Source organism: Pelophylax lessonae (assembly GCF_965119305.1).
Source record: "Pelophylax lessonae genome assembly, chromosome: 6".
NCBI lineage: Eukaryota > Metazoa > Chordata > Amphibia > Anura > Ranidae > Pelophylax > Pelophylax lessonae.
Genome location: NC_138773.1, coordinates 56332895 through 56355763, shown reverse-complemented (window position 1 = coordinate 56355763; position 22869 = coordinate 56332895). Strand labels below are relative to the sequence as shown.

The following is a 22869-nucleotide window of genomic DNA, read 5'->3' as shown; positions in this document are numbered from 1 at the left end:
GTGAACTCCACCCCCACCCCCTTCTGATGATTGCTAAGCTCCGCCCTCATCTGCTGTGCCTTGGTGAACTCCACCCCTGCCCCCTCCTAAACCTTGCTAAGCTCCGCCCTCATCTGCTGTGCCTTGGTGAACTCCACCCCTGCCCCCTCCTGATCCTTGCTAAGCTCCGCCCTCACCTGTTGTTCCTTGGTGAGTTGTATGTCATTCTTGTCCCTAGATAAGCTCCTCCAGAACACTCACCCACTGTACCTAGGTAAGCTCCACCCCCGTTTGATAAGCCCCTCCCTCTTACCTTGATAAGCTCTAGCTCCGCCCCGTCCCTCACCAGCTCCCCGCCCTCCCTGCGCTCCCGGCAGTGCAGGTTGTCGGTGGAGATGGTGTAGGGAACGTCAGTGGCGTCGAGCGCCGCCTGCAGGCGGTTCTTGCACTGCAGGAGGAGGTGTGTCTCTGCGGTGACGTCACGGATCTCCCTCTCCAGCTCCGCCCTCCAGTAGTAGACATCCAGCAGCCTCTCTCCCAGCTTCTTGGTGGAGTCCGCCTGGCTGCGCTGTGCCCGGGCCTCCAACTCCGCCGACAGCTGCTTGGCCTCATGGCGGTTCTTCTCCGAGCCGTCCCGGTCACTGAACGCCTGATAGAAGGACGTGTAGCCGGCCTGCTGCCATTCCTCCAGGAGGTACTTGGCGGTGCGGAAGCCGGCGGTGGCCAGGCCGGACGAGGAGCTCTCCCCGGTGTTATAGGGCGCCTCCACAGAGCGCACCGGCAGACTATGAGGGGGGACAGTCTGCGGAGCGGGCGGACGGGAGACAAGGACCTGAGCAGACATGGTGGACGGCGCTTCACCTGCACTGAGCAAGACCTGTCACTATGGTAACCATGTCAACTATCGGGGAGAGAGGCGTCTGGTTGCTAGGAGACTGGGCTGCACATCAGAAGGCGGGGCTTTTGTTGCCGTGCAACGCGGAGCCAATAAACGAGCTCGGCACGCCCCTTCTAACCAAAACTGGCTAATCAGAATTGGATAACGCTTATTCCCTTACAGGAAGTGAAGTTCCGTCAGCTGCGCATGCGTTCCACGGGTTCGCTAAGACTAAGTAACTAAACAGTGGCAGCAGACATCTTACTACACCCAGCTATTTCATGATTTTCAAAGTAATTTTAGCAATAAAGTGAGTGTGTATAAATAAATATAGTGTATTGATATCTGTGATGCTGTTTTGATGTTACATTTTGAAAGAAGCTGGACGCCAGCAGTAGGAAGGTGGCGGAGGTCATCTTGGTACACCCCGCACTGCTCAGCGCTAAACATTTAGCCTTTTAAAATGAAACATCCAAACAGCATGACAGAAGTCAATATACTATATTTATTTATTTCTATATATTCACTTCATTGCTAAAATTACTCAGAAATTCCAGCCGTATCTGGGTGTAGTAAGCAGAATTGTATAAAGTACTCGAAACCCATACTTGAGTAGAAGTGGAAGTGCTCGATCAAAAAGTGACTTGAGTAGAAGTACTAAAGTATTCAACATTTTTTGTACTTAAGTATTGCAAGTAGTTTTTTAAAAAAAAATTGCTACTCAAGTACTGAAAGTAAAAGTACAAGTACTGTGTTATGTAGTTATTAAAGAAAGAAGTCAAAAAGTTTGAACATCATATTGTGTTTTATTATTTCATATGCAGCTTTTATTTATACATACAGTAGCATTTATTTTCGTATGCGCTGATAATACACATGTTTTGAGCTTCATGAAACCTGCCATCTACTGTTCTGGCAGTGGTAATTTTTATAATAGTAACGAGTAACTATGCTGCACAAAAAAAAAATATCGGAGTAGAAGTATTGAAATCATTGAAAAAATGTAGTGAAGTTAAAGTGGAAGTAGGAGAAAAAAATTCTACTCTAGGAAAGTACAGATACCGCCTTTCGGTACTTAAAGCAGAGTTCCGGGCACAAAATCGATATTTTTTTTTTTTGTGCCTGTCCGCTTCTTCACCTGAAAAGGAATTGGATAGTTAGTTTTTTTTTTTTAAAAAACTCACCTTGTAATTGAAGATCGAAAATACTCACCTCAGGGTACTTCCTCCCTCTGTGCCGCGGCTCCTCCATCACTTCCTCCTTCGCGATGACTCCTGGGAGCTGAACGTCATCGCTCCCATCAATCAATGCGCCTGCACCGGCCCCTCTCGTCACTTCCGGGGCGACGCTGCATTCCCTGCTAAACAGCTTCTGGGCATGCCCAGAAGCTGTGGAGGAATGCGGCGCCGCGCCGGAAGTGACGAGAGGGGCCGGTGCAGGCGCATTCTGGGAGAAGAGGACGCAGAAGAAGACGCGGAAGATGATCGCGCCGGCTTCAGCTGCCCACAACAGAGATGGCAACGCTGTGGAAGAAATTTTATAAGTGAGTATTTCTTCTTGCAGGTAAGTGCGAACCGGGACAGATCAGAGGCTAGCCATTGTGGAATGTGCTAGCCCTGACTGTCCCGGGGGTATGTTTATTGAAAAATGCTTTCTGTGCCCGGAACTCCGCTTTAAGTACAGTAGTGAAGTAGTTCTACTTAGTTACTATACATCTCTGGTAGTAAGATGTCCGCTGTTCTGTCAGATTAGCGAACCCGTGGAACGCATGCGCAGCTGACGGAACGTCACCTCCGTTCGCTGATCTGATAGAACACCGGTGGCATTGTGTGTGTGACCGGTGTTCTATCAGAAAACCATACCCCATCAGATTTCCCTACCTACGTCATTTCTAGTTTGGGTTCGTCACGCACCAGCTGTAGCCGTGTCACACGTCCTACTGCGCATGCGCGGAATAGGTAGGGAATTTTGATAACATCGTAAGGGGTGAGGCAAAAGTCCTACTGCGCATAAGCGGGTGCATGCGTACCAACAGGTCGGGCAGTGGCATCTCTTATAACAAACATACATCCGATCTCCATGGCACACACTGCGCCGAGCCGACAATGGGACAATCCTATTCCCTACCCACACGCGCACGCCCACTGTCTCATTGTCGGGTTGGCGCAGTGTGGGGTATGAAGATCGGATGGATGTTTGTTATAAGAGATGCCCCTGCCTGACCCGTTGGTGCGCATGCGCCAGCGCATGCACACTAGGACTTTTGCCTCACCCCTTATGATGTTATCAAAATTGCTGCATGATGAATCCACAGCTGATCTCAACCGGAAATGACATAGGTAGGGAAATCTGATAGAACACCGTTTCTCATTCTCATAATGATTTAGTGTTCCTGCTAGCAATTTAACCCTTTTGCCGACCCCCTGATAGTAGATGTACTGCGGGTGGGCAGCACAGCCAAGCACCGAAATGTACCCGTATGTCGCGGTGTACTTCCTGGATTGGCCCCCCGCTGACCTGTGCGGTGACTTGTCACCGCACAAGTTTGTCAGCAGGGTACAGTCAATGATTATGGCTGTACACCTGCTGATCGGCTGTGGCCAGGGCTGTCTTTAACACAGGGCAAAAGGGGCAGCTGCCCTTGGCCCAGTCATTGTTATGGGGCCCAAGGCAGCTTCCACTTGAGCCCGCACTGCTCACAAATAGTTGAAAAGTGGATTCGGGAGGGCCCAAGAAAAAGTTTGCCCAGGGTCCAATCAATGTTAAAGACGGCCCTGGCTGTGGCCAATCACAGCACAGAGTTCCATGTTGACAAACGCACAGAATTCTGTACACAGAGATCGATCTGGCTGTTTCTTTACCCTGAAACCAACTCTGATTTCAAAAAAACGAATAGACCTGTTCATAAAAGCAGCGCACAGTACACATTGATAGGCACACGGTTAACCCCTTGATCACCCCTAGATGTTAACCCCTTCCCAACCAGTGCCATTAGTCATAGCTCCCAACTGTCCCTGATTTCGAGGGACTGTCTCTGATTTGGAAAAAAGTCCCTCTGCCCCCCTTTCCTCCTCATTTGTCCCTCATGTTGGTTTGATCTCTATAGTTGTATGTAAAATGCACTATTTATCTTTCAAAAAGTGTTTCCCAGTGCTAAACCTTTCATCCAATTTCTGAATTACTGCATTTGTAAACTTCAAAACCCAGTATAAAGGAATAGTGGTGGTAAAAAAGACACTTTGTGGGTTTAACTAATGATTTTTTTTGTATAATTCTCCTTTAAGGGGGTGTGGCAGGGGGTGTGTCCTATGCCTACATACTTTTGCTAATAGGTGTCCCTCGTTCCCATCTCCAAAAGTTGGGAGGTGTGGCATTATTAGTACAGTATTATCACTGATCATCTATCACTATTATGCCTAGTTTCTACTGCGTGGTACGGTACGGTCCGGTTCAGTACGGTACGGTTCGGAACGGTACACATTGCGTTTCCACTGCCAATAGTACCCTTTCATGATAGGCGTGGTGTAGCAGGAAAGCTGTGATAGAGAATTCTCTGTCAACCAATCAAAGTTCTGCAGAGTGTAGCTCCACCCTGTTGGTACGGTACTAATGTTCTTGGTACCCCAACGAAAGGGTACCAAAAAAGTGGTACGGTACGGTTCGGAATTAGGGTACCATTCACAATGGAAACGGCATAAGTACCGTACCGAACCGAACCGTACCAGAAAGCTCAGTGGAAACGGGGCATAAGTGTCCCTAACAACATCAGTGTCAGTTAGTATCCCTCCCAGACAGTGTCAGTTAGTGCCAGATTTTCCGTCACCTAACGGAGTTATCAATTATTGTGTTTTTATATATATTGTATTTTTTATTGATTTCAGATTTTATCTATTGCACATCACTATATCACTTTTATACCACTAGTCACCCTATATTTTAATATATTGTGGTTATGAATAATTTGAGATATATATATTTTTCATATTGTTTTATGATTAATACACAATATTGACTTGTGATATTTACTAGATTTACACTATTATCCCCTTGGGTAGCGCAAATTCCCTATCCCTTTATATATTTAATATTCAGATATAGCATTGCTATATTTTAGGGAGGCTCAGCCCTTTCATTCCTTTACATCTCCATAGCGCTGGTTTCCTTTCTTTATTTTACAATTAGAACTATACTAGTGTCCCCAAAAATGAGGCATGTAGCAGAATACATTTTGGCCTAAATTTATGGAGAAATTAGATTTTATTGGATACGTTTTAGAAGAGAAAGTAAAAAATACTGTTTTTTTTTTTTTCAAAAATGTCAATATTTTTTAAATGTATATAATAAAAAACCCAGTGGTGATAACATTCTACCAAAAGAAAGCTCTATTTGTTTGAAAAAAAAAAATATATATAAATTTGTCGGTAAAATAGCGCAGTGTTGAATAACAAAAATCCCCTGGTCATGGAGGGGGTCAAGTGGTTGAAGAGGAAGTAAACTTCCATCTTTAGGTTTTACCTATAGGTAGTGTAAATATTGCATAAACATGCAGTGTTTAGGAGATATTTACTGAGCTAGCGGCCAGTTACGTCACAGACAGCGCTGATGTAAAAACCGGCACATTGCTTAGGGAAAACAGCACACAGTGAGCGTTGTTGGGCACACAGTTAACCCTTTGATTTCCCCTAAATGTTAATCCCTTCCCAGACTGTGTTATTAGTACAGTGACAGTGCATATTATTCACACTGATCACTGTATTAGTGTCACTGGGGATGTCAGTGTCATTTAGTCAGTCCCCCCCCCAGTGTCAGATTGCTTCCCGCACTATCGCAGTCCCACTATAAGTTGCTGATCACCGCTATTAGTAATGCGATACCGCACTGCGTTACTTTAACATGCAACGCTGTACCCAAATTAAATTTACATCTTTTTTTTTTTTTACACAAATAGAGCTTTCTTTTGATCACCACTCTTATTTTTTTTTTTTTTTTTGCGCTATAAACAAAAAAAAAACTGACAATTTCTAAAAAAATATATATTTTTTACTTTCTGCTATAAAACAAAACATATCTAATAAAAAATGTAAAAAATCAAATTTTACAGTAATCACAGCAGTAGTAGTGCGCCCCCTAGGTGGAAGTGCAGAGCCACGTATATAATGTATATGTGATTCTGCACAGAACGGCTGCCCTGTAGCAGTAAATCTACTATGGGCCGGTCGTTAGGTGGTAATATACTGTACACTTATTGGGATTTGTTTTTACCAAAGACATGAAGCAGAATATATTTTGGCCTAATTTAATTTTTTTTTACATTTTATTTATTTATTTTTTGGGATATTTTTTATAGCAGAAAGTAGAAATATTGTTTTTTTTTTTCGAAAATTTTTGTTTATATTGCAAAAAAATAAAATAAAAATGAAAACAAAAAAAACCCAGTGGTGATCAGGCTCCGTTCACATGTAGACGTTTTGGGGCGTTTTTGGGGAGATTTTCTGCTCTAGGATCAGCTCTCAAAACGCCCAACAAGACAAATCCTATTCATTTCAATGGCCCCTGTTCACATCTGAGCGTTTTGACGCTGTGAGCAAAACGCCCAACGCTCAAAAAAGTACATGAGCTTCTTTTTGGGCAGATTACAGGCGTTTTCCATTGGTCTCTATTCAATCTAAAAACGCCTGCACAAAAAACGCCTGTAAAAACGCCTGGAAATCGCGGTAAAATCGCGGTAAAAATCGTAGCCTTAAATACCACCAAAGGAAAGCTCTATTTGTGTGAAAAAAAATGATATACATTTTGTTTGTGTACAGCATTGCATAACTGTGCATTTACCAAGTAAAGTAGCCCAGTGCCGAATAGCAAAAAATGGCCAGGTCATGAAAGGAGTAAAACCTTCCAGAGCTGACGAGGTTAAGAGGGAGCTCATGCATTTTTTTTTTTTTTTTTGCGTGGCGATCCCCCTCAAGATCCATGCCAGTCATCCATTGGCAGTATATGTGTTGTGATGTGCTGTGGTGCGTTTGGGCAATGCGTTGGGCTGCCATTCACAATAATTGGCACCATAACACACTGCATGTCAATAGGCCCTAAATATAAAACTGCATTCCTTCTTTTGTGTCTTTTGGACAGTGGGAGGAAACCTGACAAGTGAGGGCACAGACATTGTTACAGCCATAGTGATTGGCAGAGGAAAGTGCCTTGTAGCATGCTGGATGACTGTATGAATTCTAGGGGCACATGTGCTTGGGGTCTTTAGCTGGAGAGTGGGATCCTGGAGGGAGGGGGCGGCTGCCCCTCCTCTGTAGAAGCTGCCATGTGGCCTTGGGTGGTCGACCTGGGGACCTGAAAGTCAGATAAAAGCTAAAACCAGATGTCCTTCGAAGATGACGGGCAGGGAGACATTGGAAAGGATCTGATTCTGCCTACAGTGAGTACAGATTTGTGGCATGGGGTGAGAGTGTCCTGAAGATAAAGTAGCTGCATCAAGTCTACTGCTAAAGAGAGCAAGAGGACTTAATTCTTCCATACAAGTGGCAGTATGGTTAAAGCAGTGTGTCTGCTTCCACATATAACTTGGTGAGGCCAAGTGAGAGTTGTCCTTATCTACTGTAAATAGTTCAAGTTGGCGTATCCCACTATTCCTTTCTCCCATCCAAGTTCCACAATAAATGCAAAAACCGAATATTCCTGGACTGTTTATTGAGTAATGAGCAAAACGGGAGTAAGGAGGGATATGTGAAAAGCCCCAGCAACTGTCTCCAGGTAAACAGAGGGAGGCCTAAGAAGTCAACACACAGCAAGTCCTATGGGGACAGTGCTACATTATTAATATTTTACTAGTAATGGCGGCGATCAGTGACTTATAGGACTGCGATATTGCGGTGGGCAGTTGGGACACTAACTGACACTTTGTGGAAACCAGTGACACTAATACAGTGATCAGTGCTAAAAATATGCACTGTCACTGTACTAATGACATTGGCTGGGAAGGGGGTTAACATCTAGGGAGATCAAACGGTTAACTGTGTGCCTATAGGCATATAAAGTAGTTTGTTAGGAGTATAGTTAGATAAGTCTATGTGCGTGCCCATGTTGTCTGTGTGTGTTTGGCTGGCTTAACCCAAAACAGAATATAAACAAGGTGTTCTGTATAGGTCACAGAAAAAAGGAAGGTTACTTGTCAGCAATAACATGGCGGGCTCTTAGTTAGGTGAACATAGACATTTATTTTGTAGAAATAGGGGGTGTAACAGTAACACCTGTGTATTTGCACCCCCTATTTCTATTTACTGTTACACCCCCTATTCTGTAAAGGTGACCTATACAGAACACCTTGTTTATATAACTGTGTGCCTAGCCAGTGTTTTGGTGCACTTTGTGTTGCGCTTTTACTAAGGGATGTGATGGATTTTACTCCCTGTATGTCTTCATAAATTTAGACCAATATGTATTCTGCTACATATTATTGGTAAATAAAAATCCTAATAAAGGTATTATTGATTGGTTTGCGCAAAAGTTATAGAGTCTACAGACTATGGGATATATTTATGGAATTGTATTTATTTTTGTTTTATTTCAGTTTATGTGAAAATGCAGCATTATCTCAGAGACATGATGAAAGACGGAGAAGGCAATCATGTAAAAATGCCATTTTCTGCTTCGTTTTCCTCTTCCATTTGTTTCTTGTCATCTGTCCAATCTGACAATAGAACGACAGACATCAATATTCTCCCTAATTACTAAATGTATCTCGTCTTCTGCGCTCGCTGCGTGTAACCCAATCCTATCCTGTCATCTCAGAGCGCGGGAGGTCCGGGGGAATCGCTAAATATGTATTTTCAGCTTTGATTGTTTTTTTCCAGCCTTTCTCTTTACCTTGATTTTCTAATAGACGGTCATAAAAGATCCGGAGCTTTTGAAAAGGATACGACCTTTACCTCGGACCTTCCCTTCTTGCACAGTTGTACAGACTGGCTTACTCTGATTTCACTGCACACTGTGAGCGACTCAGAGTGTGCATTAGAAGCTGCAGCAAGCCAGATAGAGCCGGTCTCCTGGCTGGAGGGTGTCCAGCATCGTCTAGCTTCGTGGTGCCCAACCTGCAGCCCCAGGGCCACATGCACCCCTTTGATATATTATGTGCTGCCCATGGACCTCAGCAGTCTGTAGTGGGAACTAGGGTTGCCACCTTTTCTTCAAGCCAAACCTAAACGCTTTAGTGGCGCATGGCACTGAGCTTGCTTAACTCAACCCTTTCAACTGAATGGGGCTGCACTGCAACCGTGTGCAATACACACGGCTACGCACATTGGCATGGGTTTTTAGGGGTTAAAAACAGGTGGTGAGGAGGCAGCATAACGCTTCTTCACCACCTGTCAAATACTTCTAAAAAATCACTCTTCAGAGTACCCTGCTACTTAATTACACTTGTTGTTGGGAGACAGTAAAAATTTGTGGTTGAGCTGTGTTTTTACTGCTACCCAACCATTCCCCTTAACAACTTGCCGACCGCCTGCCGCCTTTTTACTGCAGCACAGCGGCTCGGCTGCATCCAGTCACGTAGTACTACGTGACTAGAGTGCATGTGGTTTTGGCGGCGCATGTGCCGCGGGATCGCCGCTGCCCTCCCGCAATCGTCCGGGAAACTGAGAGAAGACCCGCCTGCATATGTAAACAAAGCAGGCGGATCTTCTCTCAGACAGGCAGCTACAGATCAGCAGTTTCAGCTAAGCGGAATCACTGATCTCTCTGTGCCTGTCACAGAACCCCCACAGTCAGTAAGCACAGAGGCATACATTTGACCCCTTTGATCACCCCCAGTATTAACCCCTTCCCTGCCAGTGTCATTTATACAGTAACAGTGCATATTATTTAGCACTGATTACTGCATTAGTGTCACTGGTCCCCAAAAAGTGTCAAAAATGTCAGTTAGGGGTCCGATCTGTCTGTTGCAATGTCACAGTCCCGCTAAAAATCGCTGATCGCCGCCATTACTAACGAAAAAATATAAATAAATAAAAAGTCCAAAAATCTATCCCGTAGTTTGTATACGCTATAACTTTTGCGAAAACCAATTAAAATACGCTTTTTGGGATTTTTTTTACCAAAAATATGTAGCAGAAAACAAATTGGCCTAAACTGATTAAAAAAATTAAATTTTTTACTGGGAATGTTTTATTGCAGAAAGAAAAAAAATATGGCGTTTCTTTCAAAATTGTCGCTCTTTTTTTTGTTTATAGCGCAAAATCTAAAAACTGCAGAGGTAATCAAATACCACCAAAAGAAAGCTCTATTTGTGGCAAAAAAGGGACATCAATTGTATTTGGGTAAAGCGTTGCATGACCGCGCAATTTTCTGTTAAAGTAACGCAGTGCCGAATCGCAAAAAATGGCCTGGTCATTAAGGGGGCAAATCCTTCTGGTCTAGAAGTGGTTAAAGAAGATGTACAGCCAAAGCTTGTTTTGGCTGTACATCTCCTATGGATCACAGGAGTGCAGTTTGTTCTGCACTCCTGTGTCCCGTTTTCAGCAGAGAGGGGGCAGAAGTCCGCTTTCTGCTGACGTCACAGATGTTGCTCCAGGCATTGCATCATCGCGACCACAGAGTCCGGATCCGCAGGGTGCCTGGAGCGACACCCGGCTCAGCGAGCCACTGAGAGCCTGAGCCAGCCGCACCCCATCCCTCCACAGCCCAGCGCTCCAATGAGCGAGGAGGAGGCAGAGCGGAGAGCTGCAGACTGACAGACACATGAAAATGCTTTGATCTAAACCATTCCATTGTGTCCCTTCGGCTTCTCACAATCTGTAAACAGGACTTCTTATGGCTTTCTTCTTGCCACTCTTCCATAAAGGGCAGATTTGTGGAGTGCATGACTAATAGTTTTCCTGTGGACAGATTCTCCCACCTGAGCTGTGGATCTCTGCAGTTCCTCCAGAGTTACCATGGGCCTCTTGGTTGCTTCTCTGATTAATGCTCTCATTGCCCGGCCTGTCAGTTTAGGTGGATGGCCATGTCTTGGTAGGTTTGCAGTTGTGCCATACTCTCCATTTTCGGATGATGGATTGAACAGCGCTCCATGAGATGTTCGAAGCTTGGGATATTTTTTTATAACATAACCCTGCTTTAAACTTCTCCACAACTTCATCCCTGACCTGTCTGGTGTGTTCCTTGGCCTTCATTATGCTTTTTGTTCACTAATGTTCTCTAACAAACCTCTGAGGGCTTCACAGAACAGCTGTATTTATACTGAGATTACATTACACACAGGTGGATTCTATTTACTAATTAGGTGACTTCTGAAGGCAATTGGTTCCACCAGATCCCTGCAATTTGACATGCGATTTGACCGGTCAATTTGTATGTCAAATCGCAGCCTATTGCCGGCAATGGGAGAGTCTCAATCGGTGCGAAGCCGCACTGATTTCCAAAAGTAGTTCCTGTACTACTTTTGGCAACTTCGGGGGGTGGGGGGGGGGCGATTTCAATAGAAATCTGTGCATGAAGCTGCACAGATGTCTTTGAAGTTGCCCCCGAAGTCGGACTGAAATGCCGCTTTGAAATCGTGTGAGTTCAGATGAAGTCGCACGATTTCAAAGCCACATTCAGTGTGAACTACAAATGCACGCCACACTTTTCAGATTTTTATTTGTAAAATATTTTGAAAACCATTTATCATTTTCCTTCCACTTCACAATTACAGTATCTCACAAAAGTGAGTACACCCCTCACATTTTTGTAAATATTTTATATCTTTTCATGTGACAACACTGAAGAAATGACACTTTGCTACAATGTAAAGTAGTGAGTGTACAGTTAGTATAACAGTGTAAATTTTATGTCCTCTCAAAATAACTCAACACACAGCCATTAATGTCTTAACCGCTGGCAACAAAAGTGAGTACACCCCTAAGTGACAATGTCCAAATTGGGCCCAAAGTGTCAATATTTTGTGTGGCCACCATTATTATCCAGCACTGCCTTAACCCTCTTAGGCATGGAGTTCACCAGAACTTCACAGGTTGCCACTGGATTTCTCTTCCACTCCTGCGTGACAACATCACAGAGCTGGTGGATTTTAGAGACCTTGCTCTCCTCCACCTTCCATTTGAGGATGCCCCACAGATGCTCAATAGGGTTTAGGTCTGGAGACATGCTTGGCCAGTCCATCACCTTTACCCTCAGTTGCTTTAGTAAGTCAGTGGTCGTCTTGGAGGTGTGTTTGGGGTCGTTATCATGTTGGAATACTGCTCTGTGGCCCAGTCTCCGAAGGGAGGGGATCATGCTCTGCTTCAGTATGACACAGTTCATGTTGGCATTCATGGTTCCCTCAATGAACTGTAGCTCCCCAGTGCTGGCAGCATTAATGCAGCCCCAGACCATGACACTCCCACCACCATGCTTGACTGTTGGTAAGACACACTTGTCTTTGTACTCCTCACCTGGTTGCTGCCACACACACTTGACACCATCTGAACCAAATAAGTTTATCTTTATCTCATCAGACCACAGGACATGGTTCCAGTAATCCATGTCCTTAGTCTGCTTGTCTTCAGCAAACTGCAGACTTTCTTGAGCATCATCTTTAGAAGAGGCTTCCTTCTGGGATGACAGCCATGCAGACCAAATTGATGCAGTGTGTGGCGTATGGTCTGAGCACTGACAGGCTGACCTCCCACCCCTTCATCCTCTGTAGCAATGCTGGCAGCACTCATACGTCTATTTCCCAAAGACAACCTCTGGATCTGACTCTGAACACGTGCACTCAAAGTCTTTGGTCGACCATGGTGAGGCCTGTTCTGAGTGGAACCTGTCCTGTTAAACTGCTGTATGGTCTTGGCCACCGTGCTGCAACTCAGTTTCAGGGTCTTGGCAATCTTCTTTTAGCCGAGGCCATCTTTATGTAGAGCAACAAGTCTTTTTTCAGATCCTCAGAGAGCTCTCTGCCATGAGGTGCCATGTTGAACTTCCAGTGACCAGTATGAGAGAGTGAGAGCGATAAAACCAAATTTAACACACCTGCTCCCTATTCACCCCTGAGACCTTGTAACACTAACAAATCACATGACACCGGGGAGGGAAAATGGCTAATTGGGCCCAATTCAGACATTTTCACTTAGGGGTGTACTCACTTTTGTTGCCAGCGGTATAGACATTAATGGCTGTGTGTTGTTATTTTAAAGAGAGAGCAAATGTACACTGTTATACAAGCTGTACACTCACTACTTTGCATTGTAGCAAAGTGTCATTTCTTCAGTGTTGTCACATGAAAAGTTATAATAAAATATTTACAAAAATGTGAGGGGTGTACTCACTTTTGTGAGATACTGTATGTGCCAATTTGTGTTGGTCTATCGAATAAAATCCTAACAAAACTCATTTTTTTAAATGTGAAAAATTTCAAGGGGTATGAATACTTTTTCAAGGCACTGTACTTACTGAAAATACACCGTATTTCCCTTTTAAACAATTGTGGAGGAAAGGGGCAGAGGAATTGAAACTTGGCATTTTTTTTTTTTTTAATTTGCTGTGGTTCCTTATTAATAATAATAATAAAGCATGTTTGATGGTAACCATTTATGTAATGTAATGTGGGACTCTGTATAGCAGTGACTCACACTTACCTCCTGGTGGCGCTGTGGTATCGCACTTTAAACCAAATTCCGCCTAAACAGTGCTCTTTCCATAATGTCAGTGATCAGGCGTGATTCCCAGCTTATTGTATAGCTCCGCTTTGATCACTATGTCCTCTTTCACAGTACAATAGACTCTGCATGCACAGTCCTTGCAGCCGCACCGCCTAAACCCTTGATGCACTGTATCGTTTGACAATACTGGATAATCCCTTTTAATGCTTTTTCACTTTACATTTTACTGTATCTAAATCAGCAAGATGGCAGATTATTCATAAGTGCAGCTTCACATAAACGGAGGCGGACGAAATCCCACCAAAGTGGATGCAATCAGCTACGGGGGGGCCCGCAGGAAGTCTTTTAACTGCGTTGTGTAAGATGTGCACTGAGTGTTCATACCAGATACATCAAATAAGCATTGGAAATAGTGAGGGGAAAGGAAAAAAAACCTGCAGAACATTGCTCTAAGTCAGGTTTCTCAACCAAGGTTCCGTGGAATCCTAGGGTTCCTCCTCAGGTAGCAAGGGATTGCTTGAGCAATGGGCAATTTCTGCCTCTCAGATAAGTTCCCAATGACACCATTTTTCCTTTTAGCTATCTGTAAGGGGGGTAATTCTTCCCAATGATGACAAGAGTAAGGAGCATTCTTCCCACCGACTGTCACACTAATGTGTCATGAGTTGTAGATTTTTCATTTTTAGCAGGGGTTCCCCGAGACCAGAAATTTATTTCAAGGGTTCCTCTGTGTTGAAAAGTTTGAGAAAGGCTGCTATAGATCTTATTTTATTTGAGTTTTTTGCTCCTGTCCTTGTCCCTACAAGAGCTTGTAAACTAATTCTTTAATCACAGTCGTCACGCTGACCTGATGTTGTCAGAACGGCTCTTGCATCAGTATGTAGCACTGTCCCCGTAGGGCTTGCTGTGTGATGACTTCTTGGGTCTCCTCTGATTATCTGCAGACAGTCACTAAGGGACCGTTCACTCATCCATCCTCACTCCCAGTTGCTCGTTACTCAATAAACAGTCCAGGGGATTTGGTTTTATATTTATTGTGCAACTTTGATAGGAGACGGGAATAGTGGGATACTCCAACTGAACTATTCACAGTAGATAAGAAGAACTCTCACTTGGCCTCACCGGGTTAGATGTGGAAGCAGACACACTGCTTTAACCATACTGCCACTTGTATGGAAGAATTAAGTCCTCTTGCTCTCTCTAGCAGCAGACTTGATGCAACTACATTATCTCCAGGACATTCTCTAGCATCCCCTTGATGGACACCCATCCGCTGACTCTTCCACCCGAAGGGATGGCCCCCCTCAGGACAGATCCCATGACACAGATCTGTACTCACTGTAGGCAGAATCAGATCCTTTACAGTATCTCCCTTCCAGTCAGCTCTGCAGGACATCCGGGTTCAGCACCTATCTGACTGAATACCCAAGGTAGCATGGCAGCTGCTACAGAGGAGGGGCAGCTGCCCCCTCCCTCAGGGACCATGCTTTCCAGTTGGAGACCCTGAGCACATGTGCCCTTGGCATTTATACAGTCACCCAGCATGCTACGAGGCACTTTCCTCTGCCATTTACCAGGGCTGTAACAATGCTTGTGTCAGGTTTCCTCCCACTGTCCAGTATGCCTCCCTATTGGACCAGTGTGAAACATTAAGACAAGCTGAGCTGCACCTGAGCATCATGAGAAGACCCTACCAATGGATCCTGCTCACTGATAGGCAGAGAGCAATATAAATGTACCTGGTAATCTTCCTGGTAAGCCGAAAAACCCAAAAACTATACTCTCCTCTAGCACCTACCTAGGAGGGTGCTACATGTATCATATTGGCCTAAATTGAATAAGAAATTCGATTTTTTTTTTTTTTTTTTTTTTTTTTTTTTTATTGGAAGTTTTTTTAGCAAATTGTCGGTCTTATTTTGTTTATGATGCAAAAATAAAAACCACAGAGGTGATCAATTACCACCAAAAGAAAGCTCTATTTGTGGGAAAAAAGAACATACATTTTATTTGGGTACAGCGTCGCATGATCGCGCAATTGTCAGTTAAAATAACGCAGTGCCGTATCACAAAAAAATGGCCTGGTCATGAAGGGGGGTAAATCTTCCAGAGGTCAAGTGGTTAATTCAGCTAAAATATTTATGATGGGGGGGGGGGGTTATCTGAGTGGATATCTGCTTGCTTTTAGGATATCACTTAGCCCTGGGTATAACATTTGATCACACGCCATGTACTCCTAATGGGTTTAATCACCCTGCAAACCATATGTGACAGAACTGAAAGATTTTGTTACAGTTTTACGATGGGTCAATTCTTACGATGGGTCAATTGATAACCTTCAAGGGGTCAGGCTCGAAAACCAGTTGCTGTAGCAGAACTACCACCGACCAGCAGGATAGGTACACAGGCAAATACCCTGGTGAATGACTCGGGCTCCCCTTAAGTGAAGAGTCAAAGTACTAACTGGTGTTTACCAGAGGTGGGGATGGATTTTTGCTGCATGGTAGTATCAGGTCGCAGTCCTCAGGATCGCCCCCACAAGGAAGCGAGCAGGTCTGGTCCAGTAGCAGATAAGCAGGTAGGGTTCAAACTGAAGCATAGTCAGTAAACAAGCCAAAAGGTCGGTAGCAAGTAGGTGCAAGTTGGGATCAGGCAGAAGCAACAAGGAACAAGCCAAGTGTCGATAACGAGGGGTAGCAAAATATGGACGGCAGCAGGGAAGACAAGAGCGAGATATTGACTGGAGAGAGCACAATGATCTGGCAAACAGGAAGTGCAGAGAATTGACTTAAATCAGGAAGTTCATGGGAGAAGCAAAGAGTTCAGGGTTCAAAACAAACAAGGTTCAAGACAGGCTCATTCAAGTAATTGTCCTGGGAGCTGTTACAGGTAGCTCAGCTCAGGTAGACATTGCCTGACACAGCAGAGGTTCTGGATTCAAATCTGGGCCCTGACAGGAGTTTGCCATGCCGGACCTCCTGTAAAGGCCTCATTTAGATATTTACAGCTCTGGAAAATGCCTGTTTTTTAGTTATCTGCTAAGTAATGGCCAGCAGAATGGTTTCTGCAATCCTGAAGCTCCATTAAAATGTCCAGGATCCATAACAAACTGTTTACTCAAGTTAAGGCAGGCCATACATGGTTTGAATCTCGGCAGGTTAAGCAGGAGCTGGTGTTCTGTCGAAAAAGCCAACTCATCAAAAACTCCAATTACGTCACTTCCAGTTGCTCTCCAGCAGCAGATTTAGAAGAGTCTACTGCCTATGGACGCGCGTGCACCTGACAGAATAACAGAAACCCTGTGCGCCCTGGCAGCTGTTGGAGGACTTGACGAGTTGTCAAAAAAGGTTAGTGACGTACCTTGCGCATGCACACTGTGGCGATCGGAAGATCTGACGGGGTTTCTGTTATTCTGTTGGGTCCACGTGCGTGCATGGGGAGTAGAGCCAACTCGTCAAAATCTGCTGCTGGAGAGTCACGGGAAGTGACGTAATTGGAGATTTCAACTAATTTACTATTTCAACAGAATACCGGCTGAGATTCGAACTGTGTATGGTCAGGCTGAATGTACCAAAATGATCGATCCACTTGGGTATAATCAGCATGCCACGTTTTACCTGTGATTATCGCTAGCGGCTGCGATAGCCACTAGCAATAATCACTGTCTTGTCCTGGCGGGAATGGCTTCCCTTTTTTTTTTTCCCAGGGTCTACAACCTCTTTAAGACAATATGATCTGCTATATGTTATATTATGCTACAATTGTGCTATGGCATTTGCAGTAGTAACCTATGGCTGTGAAAGTTGGACCATAAGGAAGGCTGAACATCGAAGAATTGATGCTTTTGAAATCGAGTGTTGGAAAAGACTCTTGACAGTCCCTTGGATGGTAAGAAGATCAAACCAGTCAATCCTGAAGGAAATCAGCCCTGAAAATTCACTGGAAGGACAGATCCTGAAGCTGAAACTCGAATACTTTGGCCACCTAATGCGAAGAGAGGACTCATTGGAAAAGACCCTGATTCTAGCAAACATGGAAGTAAAAGCGAGAAGAGGATGACCCGAAAACAAGATGGATAGATAGCATCATCGAAACAAGGAACATAAAGTTAACCACTTAAGCCCCGGAAGATTTTACCCTCTTCCTGACCAGGGGGTATTTTGCGATTCGGCACTGCGTGACTTTAACGGACAATTGCGCGGTCGTGCGACGCTGTACCTAAACTAATTTGACGTCCTTTTTTTCCCACAAACATAACTTTCTTTTGGTGGTATTTGATCACCTGTGCGATTTTTTGATCATGCGCTATAAACAAAAAAAGAGCGTAAATTTTGCAAAAATGACAATATTTTTCAAATTTTTTTTTATATGAAATTCCCCCCAAAAAAATGTAAAAATCTAAATTTTTTAACATTTTAGGCCAATTTGTTTTCTGCTACCTATGTTTGGTAAAAAAAAATCACAATAAGCGTATTTTGATTGGTTTGCGCAAAAGTTATTTGCGTTTATTAACTAAGCGAAAGATTTTTGTCCTTTTTGTTGTTTTTTTTTTTTAACGCGTAATGGCGGCGATCTGCGATTTTTTTTTTTTTTTTTTTTTGCGGGACTGCGACATTGCGGCGGACAGATCAGACCCTTGACTGACATTTTTGACACTTTTGGGGTTACCAGTGACATTACTACAGTAATCAGTGCTATATATATGCACTGTTACTGTAAAATGACACAGGCAGTGAAAGGGTTAACTTTTTTTAGAGGGAGGGGTTAAGTGTGTCCCTAGGGGCGTGCTTCTAACTGTGATTGGCTGTGGCTTGAGGTGTAAGAACATTGATCAACGGTCCTAGACAGCAGAACCGTATGATCACTATTCTTACACAGGGGAGAATGACAGGCGGCTTGTTTACATTAGCCGCCTGCCTTTCACCCGGTGTAACGGACTATCGCGAGTGCCCGGCGGACATCGGGTCCGCCGGGCACACGCGCGGGGGGGGTCCGTGACCGAGCGGGAGCGTGCATCTGGCGGTGCGCGCTCGCTCCCCAGAGCCTCACAGGCTAGTGACGTACCCCTACGTCACTTTGCCTGTGAGGGGCTGACCACTGCAGTATATGAACTTGTGGCGGTCGGCAAGTGGTTAAGCAAGCTCCAGGAGGCAGCAGAGGACAGAAAAGCCTGGCACGCTATGGTTCATGAGGTCACGAAGAGTCAAACATGCCTAAATGACTGAACAACATCAAGATTATGGTGAAGATTCCATGCACTTGGTTGACACATTCGCACAGCAAATTTTTGAAACATAAGACCCCCTTAGTCATGTACCCAGAATGACATTCATAGAAATATCTAGACACCTGATATGCACATGCTTGTTCCAGGTTAGCGCCCCCCTGAGGGGGAGATAAGAATAACTGCACTGAAGCTTACATGATACATTTTAATTGTTTCAGTTTAGCCAGAACTCTGAAGACAATCCCTCATCTCTCTAGGATCTCATCCAAAGGCAATAAAACTCCTCCGGTGGTTTATAGTTTATCCTGGCAACGCGCATATAAAACAGATCAACACCGCCATTATTTACAGCCCCTCTGCTCTACCCGGCTCTTCTACCGACAGCCAAAGCCATCAAAGCTAATTAGGAGCAGAATCCTCATGTATCTGTCAGTGTAAACATGCGATTCAGCCCGCGCATCCTAACGCCGTTCGCCATCCCCGTTTGAAGCTCAGCTGATAATGAGTGATGTCTGCCATCTCGGCGGTCCCCTCCCAACCTCTCCGGATAAAACCAAGGGGACGTCACTTTCAAAAAGGCAATCCTGTGTGATTTCACCCGATGAATTATTAATGGCTGTCTCCTCCAGGCATTTTGTGATTGCAATTAGGTACGCACTTCTCTGCGGGCTGCGGGGAGAGAGACATAATACTGATGGAAGAGAAACATTTTCACATCAAAGGGCGATAATGAAACTTGTTAAAAGTTGCGTGCCAGCTTGGCCTGGCTGGGCTTTCCTTCACACTTTAAAGTAAAAATTCACCTTTGAACCTCGAAAACTGAGGCTGATTCATATTTGTTGGATATATGCTCAATTTTCAACACACATTATTGGCCCTAAAGACACAAGTGAAGTTTAATCGTAGCTTGAGATATGGATCTAAAGAGCCTCAGCTTTAGCAAGCGTTCTGGCATCAAGTAGACTTTCTTGAAGGCTTTACAGGGGATAAATAGCAGCTTTCAATGTGTTTTCTGTATATATTATGGTCTGAAATACAAAATACATTTCTATCAATTATTTTCTAGGCAAGTAAATTTTATACATTGCATTTGAATGTATTGTATACTTATCTTCTTTCCCATCTCACATTTTCTTTTATATACATATTATATTGTCAAAAGTATTGGGACGCCTGCCTTTACACGCACATGAACTTTAATGGCATCCCAGTCTTACTCTGTAGGGTTCAATATTGAGTTGCCCCACCCTTTGCAGCTATAACAGCTTCAGCTCTTCTGGGAAGGCTGTCCACAAGGTTTAGGAGTGTGTCTATGGGAATGTTTCACCATTCTTCCAGAAGTACATTTGTGAGGTCAGGCACTGATGTTGGACGAGAAGGCTTGGCCTGCAGTCTCCGTTCCAATTCATCTCAAATATCTCACAAATATTCTATTGGGTTGAGGTTAGGACTCTGTGCATGCCAGTCAAGTTCCTCCACCCCAAACTTGCTAATCCATGTATTTATGGACCTTGCTTAGTGCACTGGTCCAATTCATTTGGTGGAGGGGGGGGGGGGTTATGGTGTGAGGTTTTTCAGGGGTTGGGCTTGGCCCCTTAGTTCTAATGAAGGGAACTCTTAGGCATCAGCATACCAAGACATTTTGGACAGTTTCATGCTCCCAACTTTGTGGGAACAGTTTGAGGATGGTTCCTTCCTGTTCCAACATGACTGCGCACCAGTGCATAAAGCAAGGTCCATAAAGACATTAATGAAACACAGCCATAGGTAACACCCACATGTGACACTCCCTAGGTAACAGCCACATGTGACACTTCCTAGGTCACACCCACATGTGACACTGCCATAGGTAACACCCACATGTGACACTTCCTAGGTAACACCCACATGTGACACTTCCTAGGTCACACCCACATGTGACACTGCCATAGGTAACACCCACATGTGACACTTCCTTAGTTAACACCCACATGTGACACTTCCTAGGTAACACCCACATGTGACACTGCCATAGGTAACACCCACATGTGACACTGCCATAGGTAACACCCACATGTGACACTGCCATAGGTAACACCCACATGTGACACTCCCTAGGTAACACCCACGTGTGACACTGCCATAGGTAACACCCACATGTGACACTCCTTAGGTAACACCCACATGTGACACTGCCATAGATAACACCCACATGTGACACTGCCATAGGTAACACCCACATGTGACACTGCCAAAGGAAACACCCACATATGACACTCCCTAGGCAAAACCCACATGTGATACTGGGGCCTCCTCGTTTGAAAGTACTGGAATCCAATGAATGAAATGGGTGGGCAATGGGCAGTCAGGCTGGAGAGGAAAGAGGTAGATGACACTGTATGTCCTCCAGACAGGAAATGACATGCTGCAACTTTCAATGCACACTGTGAGAAGCTCACAGTGTGCAGTAAAATCAGAGTAAGCAATGTCAGTACAGGAGAGGAGCCTGTACAACTGTGCAAGACAGAAGGGAAGGCTGGAGTTCAGCTTTAAATGACACTTATTACATTTCTAGGAAGAAAACCATAAACCTTTCTGGTTGCACTTCAGTAAGGATCAGAAACCTAATTGTCTTAGTAAACACTCATCACATTCTATTATCCTAAGCCGCATTAGCATTAGCATGGTGTTTGCTGCCGAGATTCATCCCCGTATTTGCTGAATAAACCTGTTAGAGAAAGCAAATAAGAGTAAAGTACATAAGACCCAGAGGGAGCGTATTAATGTGTACCGACAACCTGTACCCTTACCCTAACCTTTCTTTCCCCCATAAGTAATGAAATCCTTGCAAATCTTCAGCACCCTGGGGATGGTCCTGTGACCAGTGTTGCAGCTTTGGTTGTGTGGTCTCTACCAAAGAGGTTTGGGGAAAAGATTATCAGGCACAGCTGGCCAATCAAAGAAAACCAAAGAAAATTCCCAGCTCAACTCACCAGCCAGCCTGCAATTACCCAAATTCTCCTGTCTAACAATTTGAGTTAAAAACAGGGGTTTAGCTTGCACACATTTGCAAATACATGCATAAGCTGCAGAGCCACCCTATGGCACTCCAGTATATCTGCAGTCCTAACTAGACATGTGCATGATGAAAAAATTACTTTTGTTTCCTTTTGTTTAGATTCGTTAATCTAGTTATTTAGTTTAGTTAAGTTCAGTTTATTCGTTCAATTTGAAATTCCTTCTATGTATTTTTAAAATTTGTTTTCAATTTTATTGATTTTTTTCCTCATTTAGAAATGTTCGAATTGCTAAATTTCAAATCGGTCAAAACAAAAATGTTAGATTTTTTTTTTTTTATTCGAATGCGGCAACCGAGTAACCAAACATCTGATTGTTATTTATACACATTGATCTTGTTTTTATTAATAATATGTTCAAAATATGCGAAGTGTTCTAATTAATAAAAGTAGTATCTTACTTTCAACATTTTACCATGTACAATACTGTGCAGAAGTTTTAGCCAGCTGAGAAACGATAATGTCAAGGACAAATGCTTTTAAATATTTCGATTTTACTGGTTTCTTTTTATGAATTTTACGCTTGCAAAGTGAACAAAACAAAAGAAAAACACTTTATTAAATGATCACAATGACTCTATAAATAATATTTGGCTTAACAAAAACAGCGTTATTTCGAAATGGTACACCAATACCAAACACAGTCTTGGATTTCAACAATATGTTTACAGTTCGATTTCGAATAGCATTCAATGTAAAACTCGAGTTGAATTTCAATTCGAATTTCTGAAATTCAGATGGTTTTTCTTTTTTCGTGTGTAGCACAATCGGTCTGTGCCAATCACAGTCTGTATCGAAGCCTGTGTACCCATTGGTCAGATTTCCTCCACTGTCCAATATGCTTCCCTATTGGACCAGTGTGGAACACTCCCTAGACCAGATGAATCACACACTGAGCACACAGAGCAGACCTAACTCATAGATCCAACTCACAGATCCTGCTCTCTGGTAGGCAGAAAGCAATATAGATTTCCATGCTGCTCCTCTGATAGGCAGACAGAATTAAAAAAAACTATACTCACTCTCTAGCACCTACCTAGGAGGGTGCTACACGTTATTCAGAAAATTCGGTAAAATTCATCTGTACTGTGG

General features: G+C 43.9%; 1 protein-coding gene across 1 annotated transcript in view; it reads right to left on the bottom strand.

Moving 5' to 3' along the window:
• The window catches only part of TEKT4 (tektin 4), a 97032-nt gene extending 96125 nt beyond the window's left edge, over positions 1–907 (bottom strand). The window contains exon 1 of the mRNA XM_082260973.1: positions 293–907. Coding sequence (XP_082117099.1) covers positions 293–823 — 531 coding nt within the window. The 5' untranslated portion in view covers positions 824–907. The remainder of the gene's footprint in view (positions 1–292) is intronic.
• Positions 908–22869: the final 21962 nt, after the last annotated feature.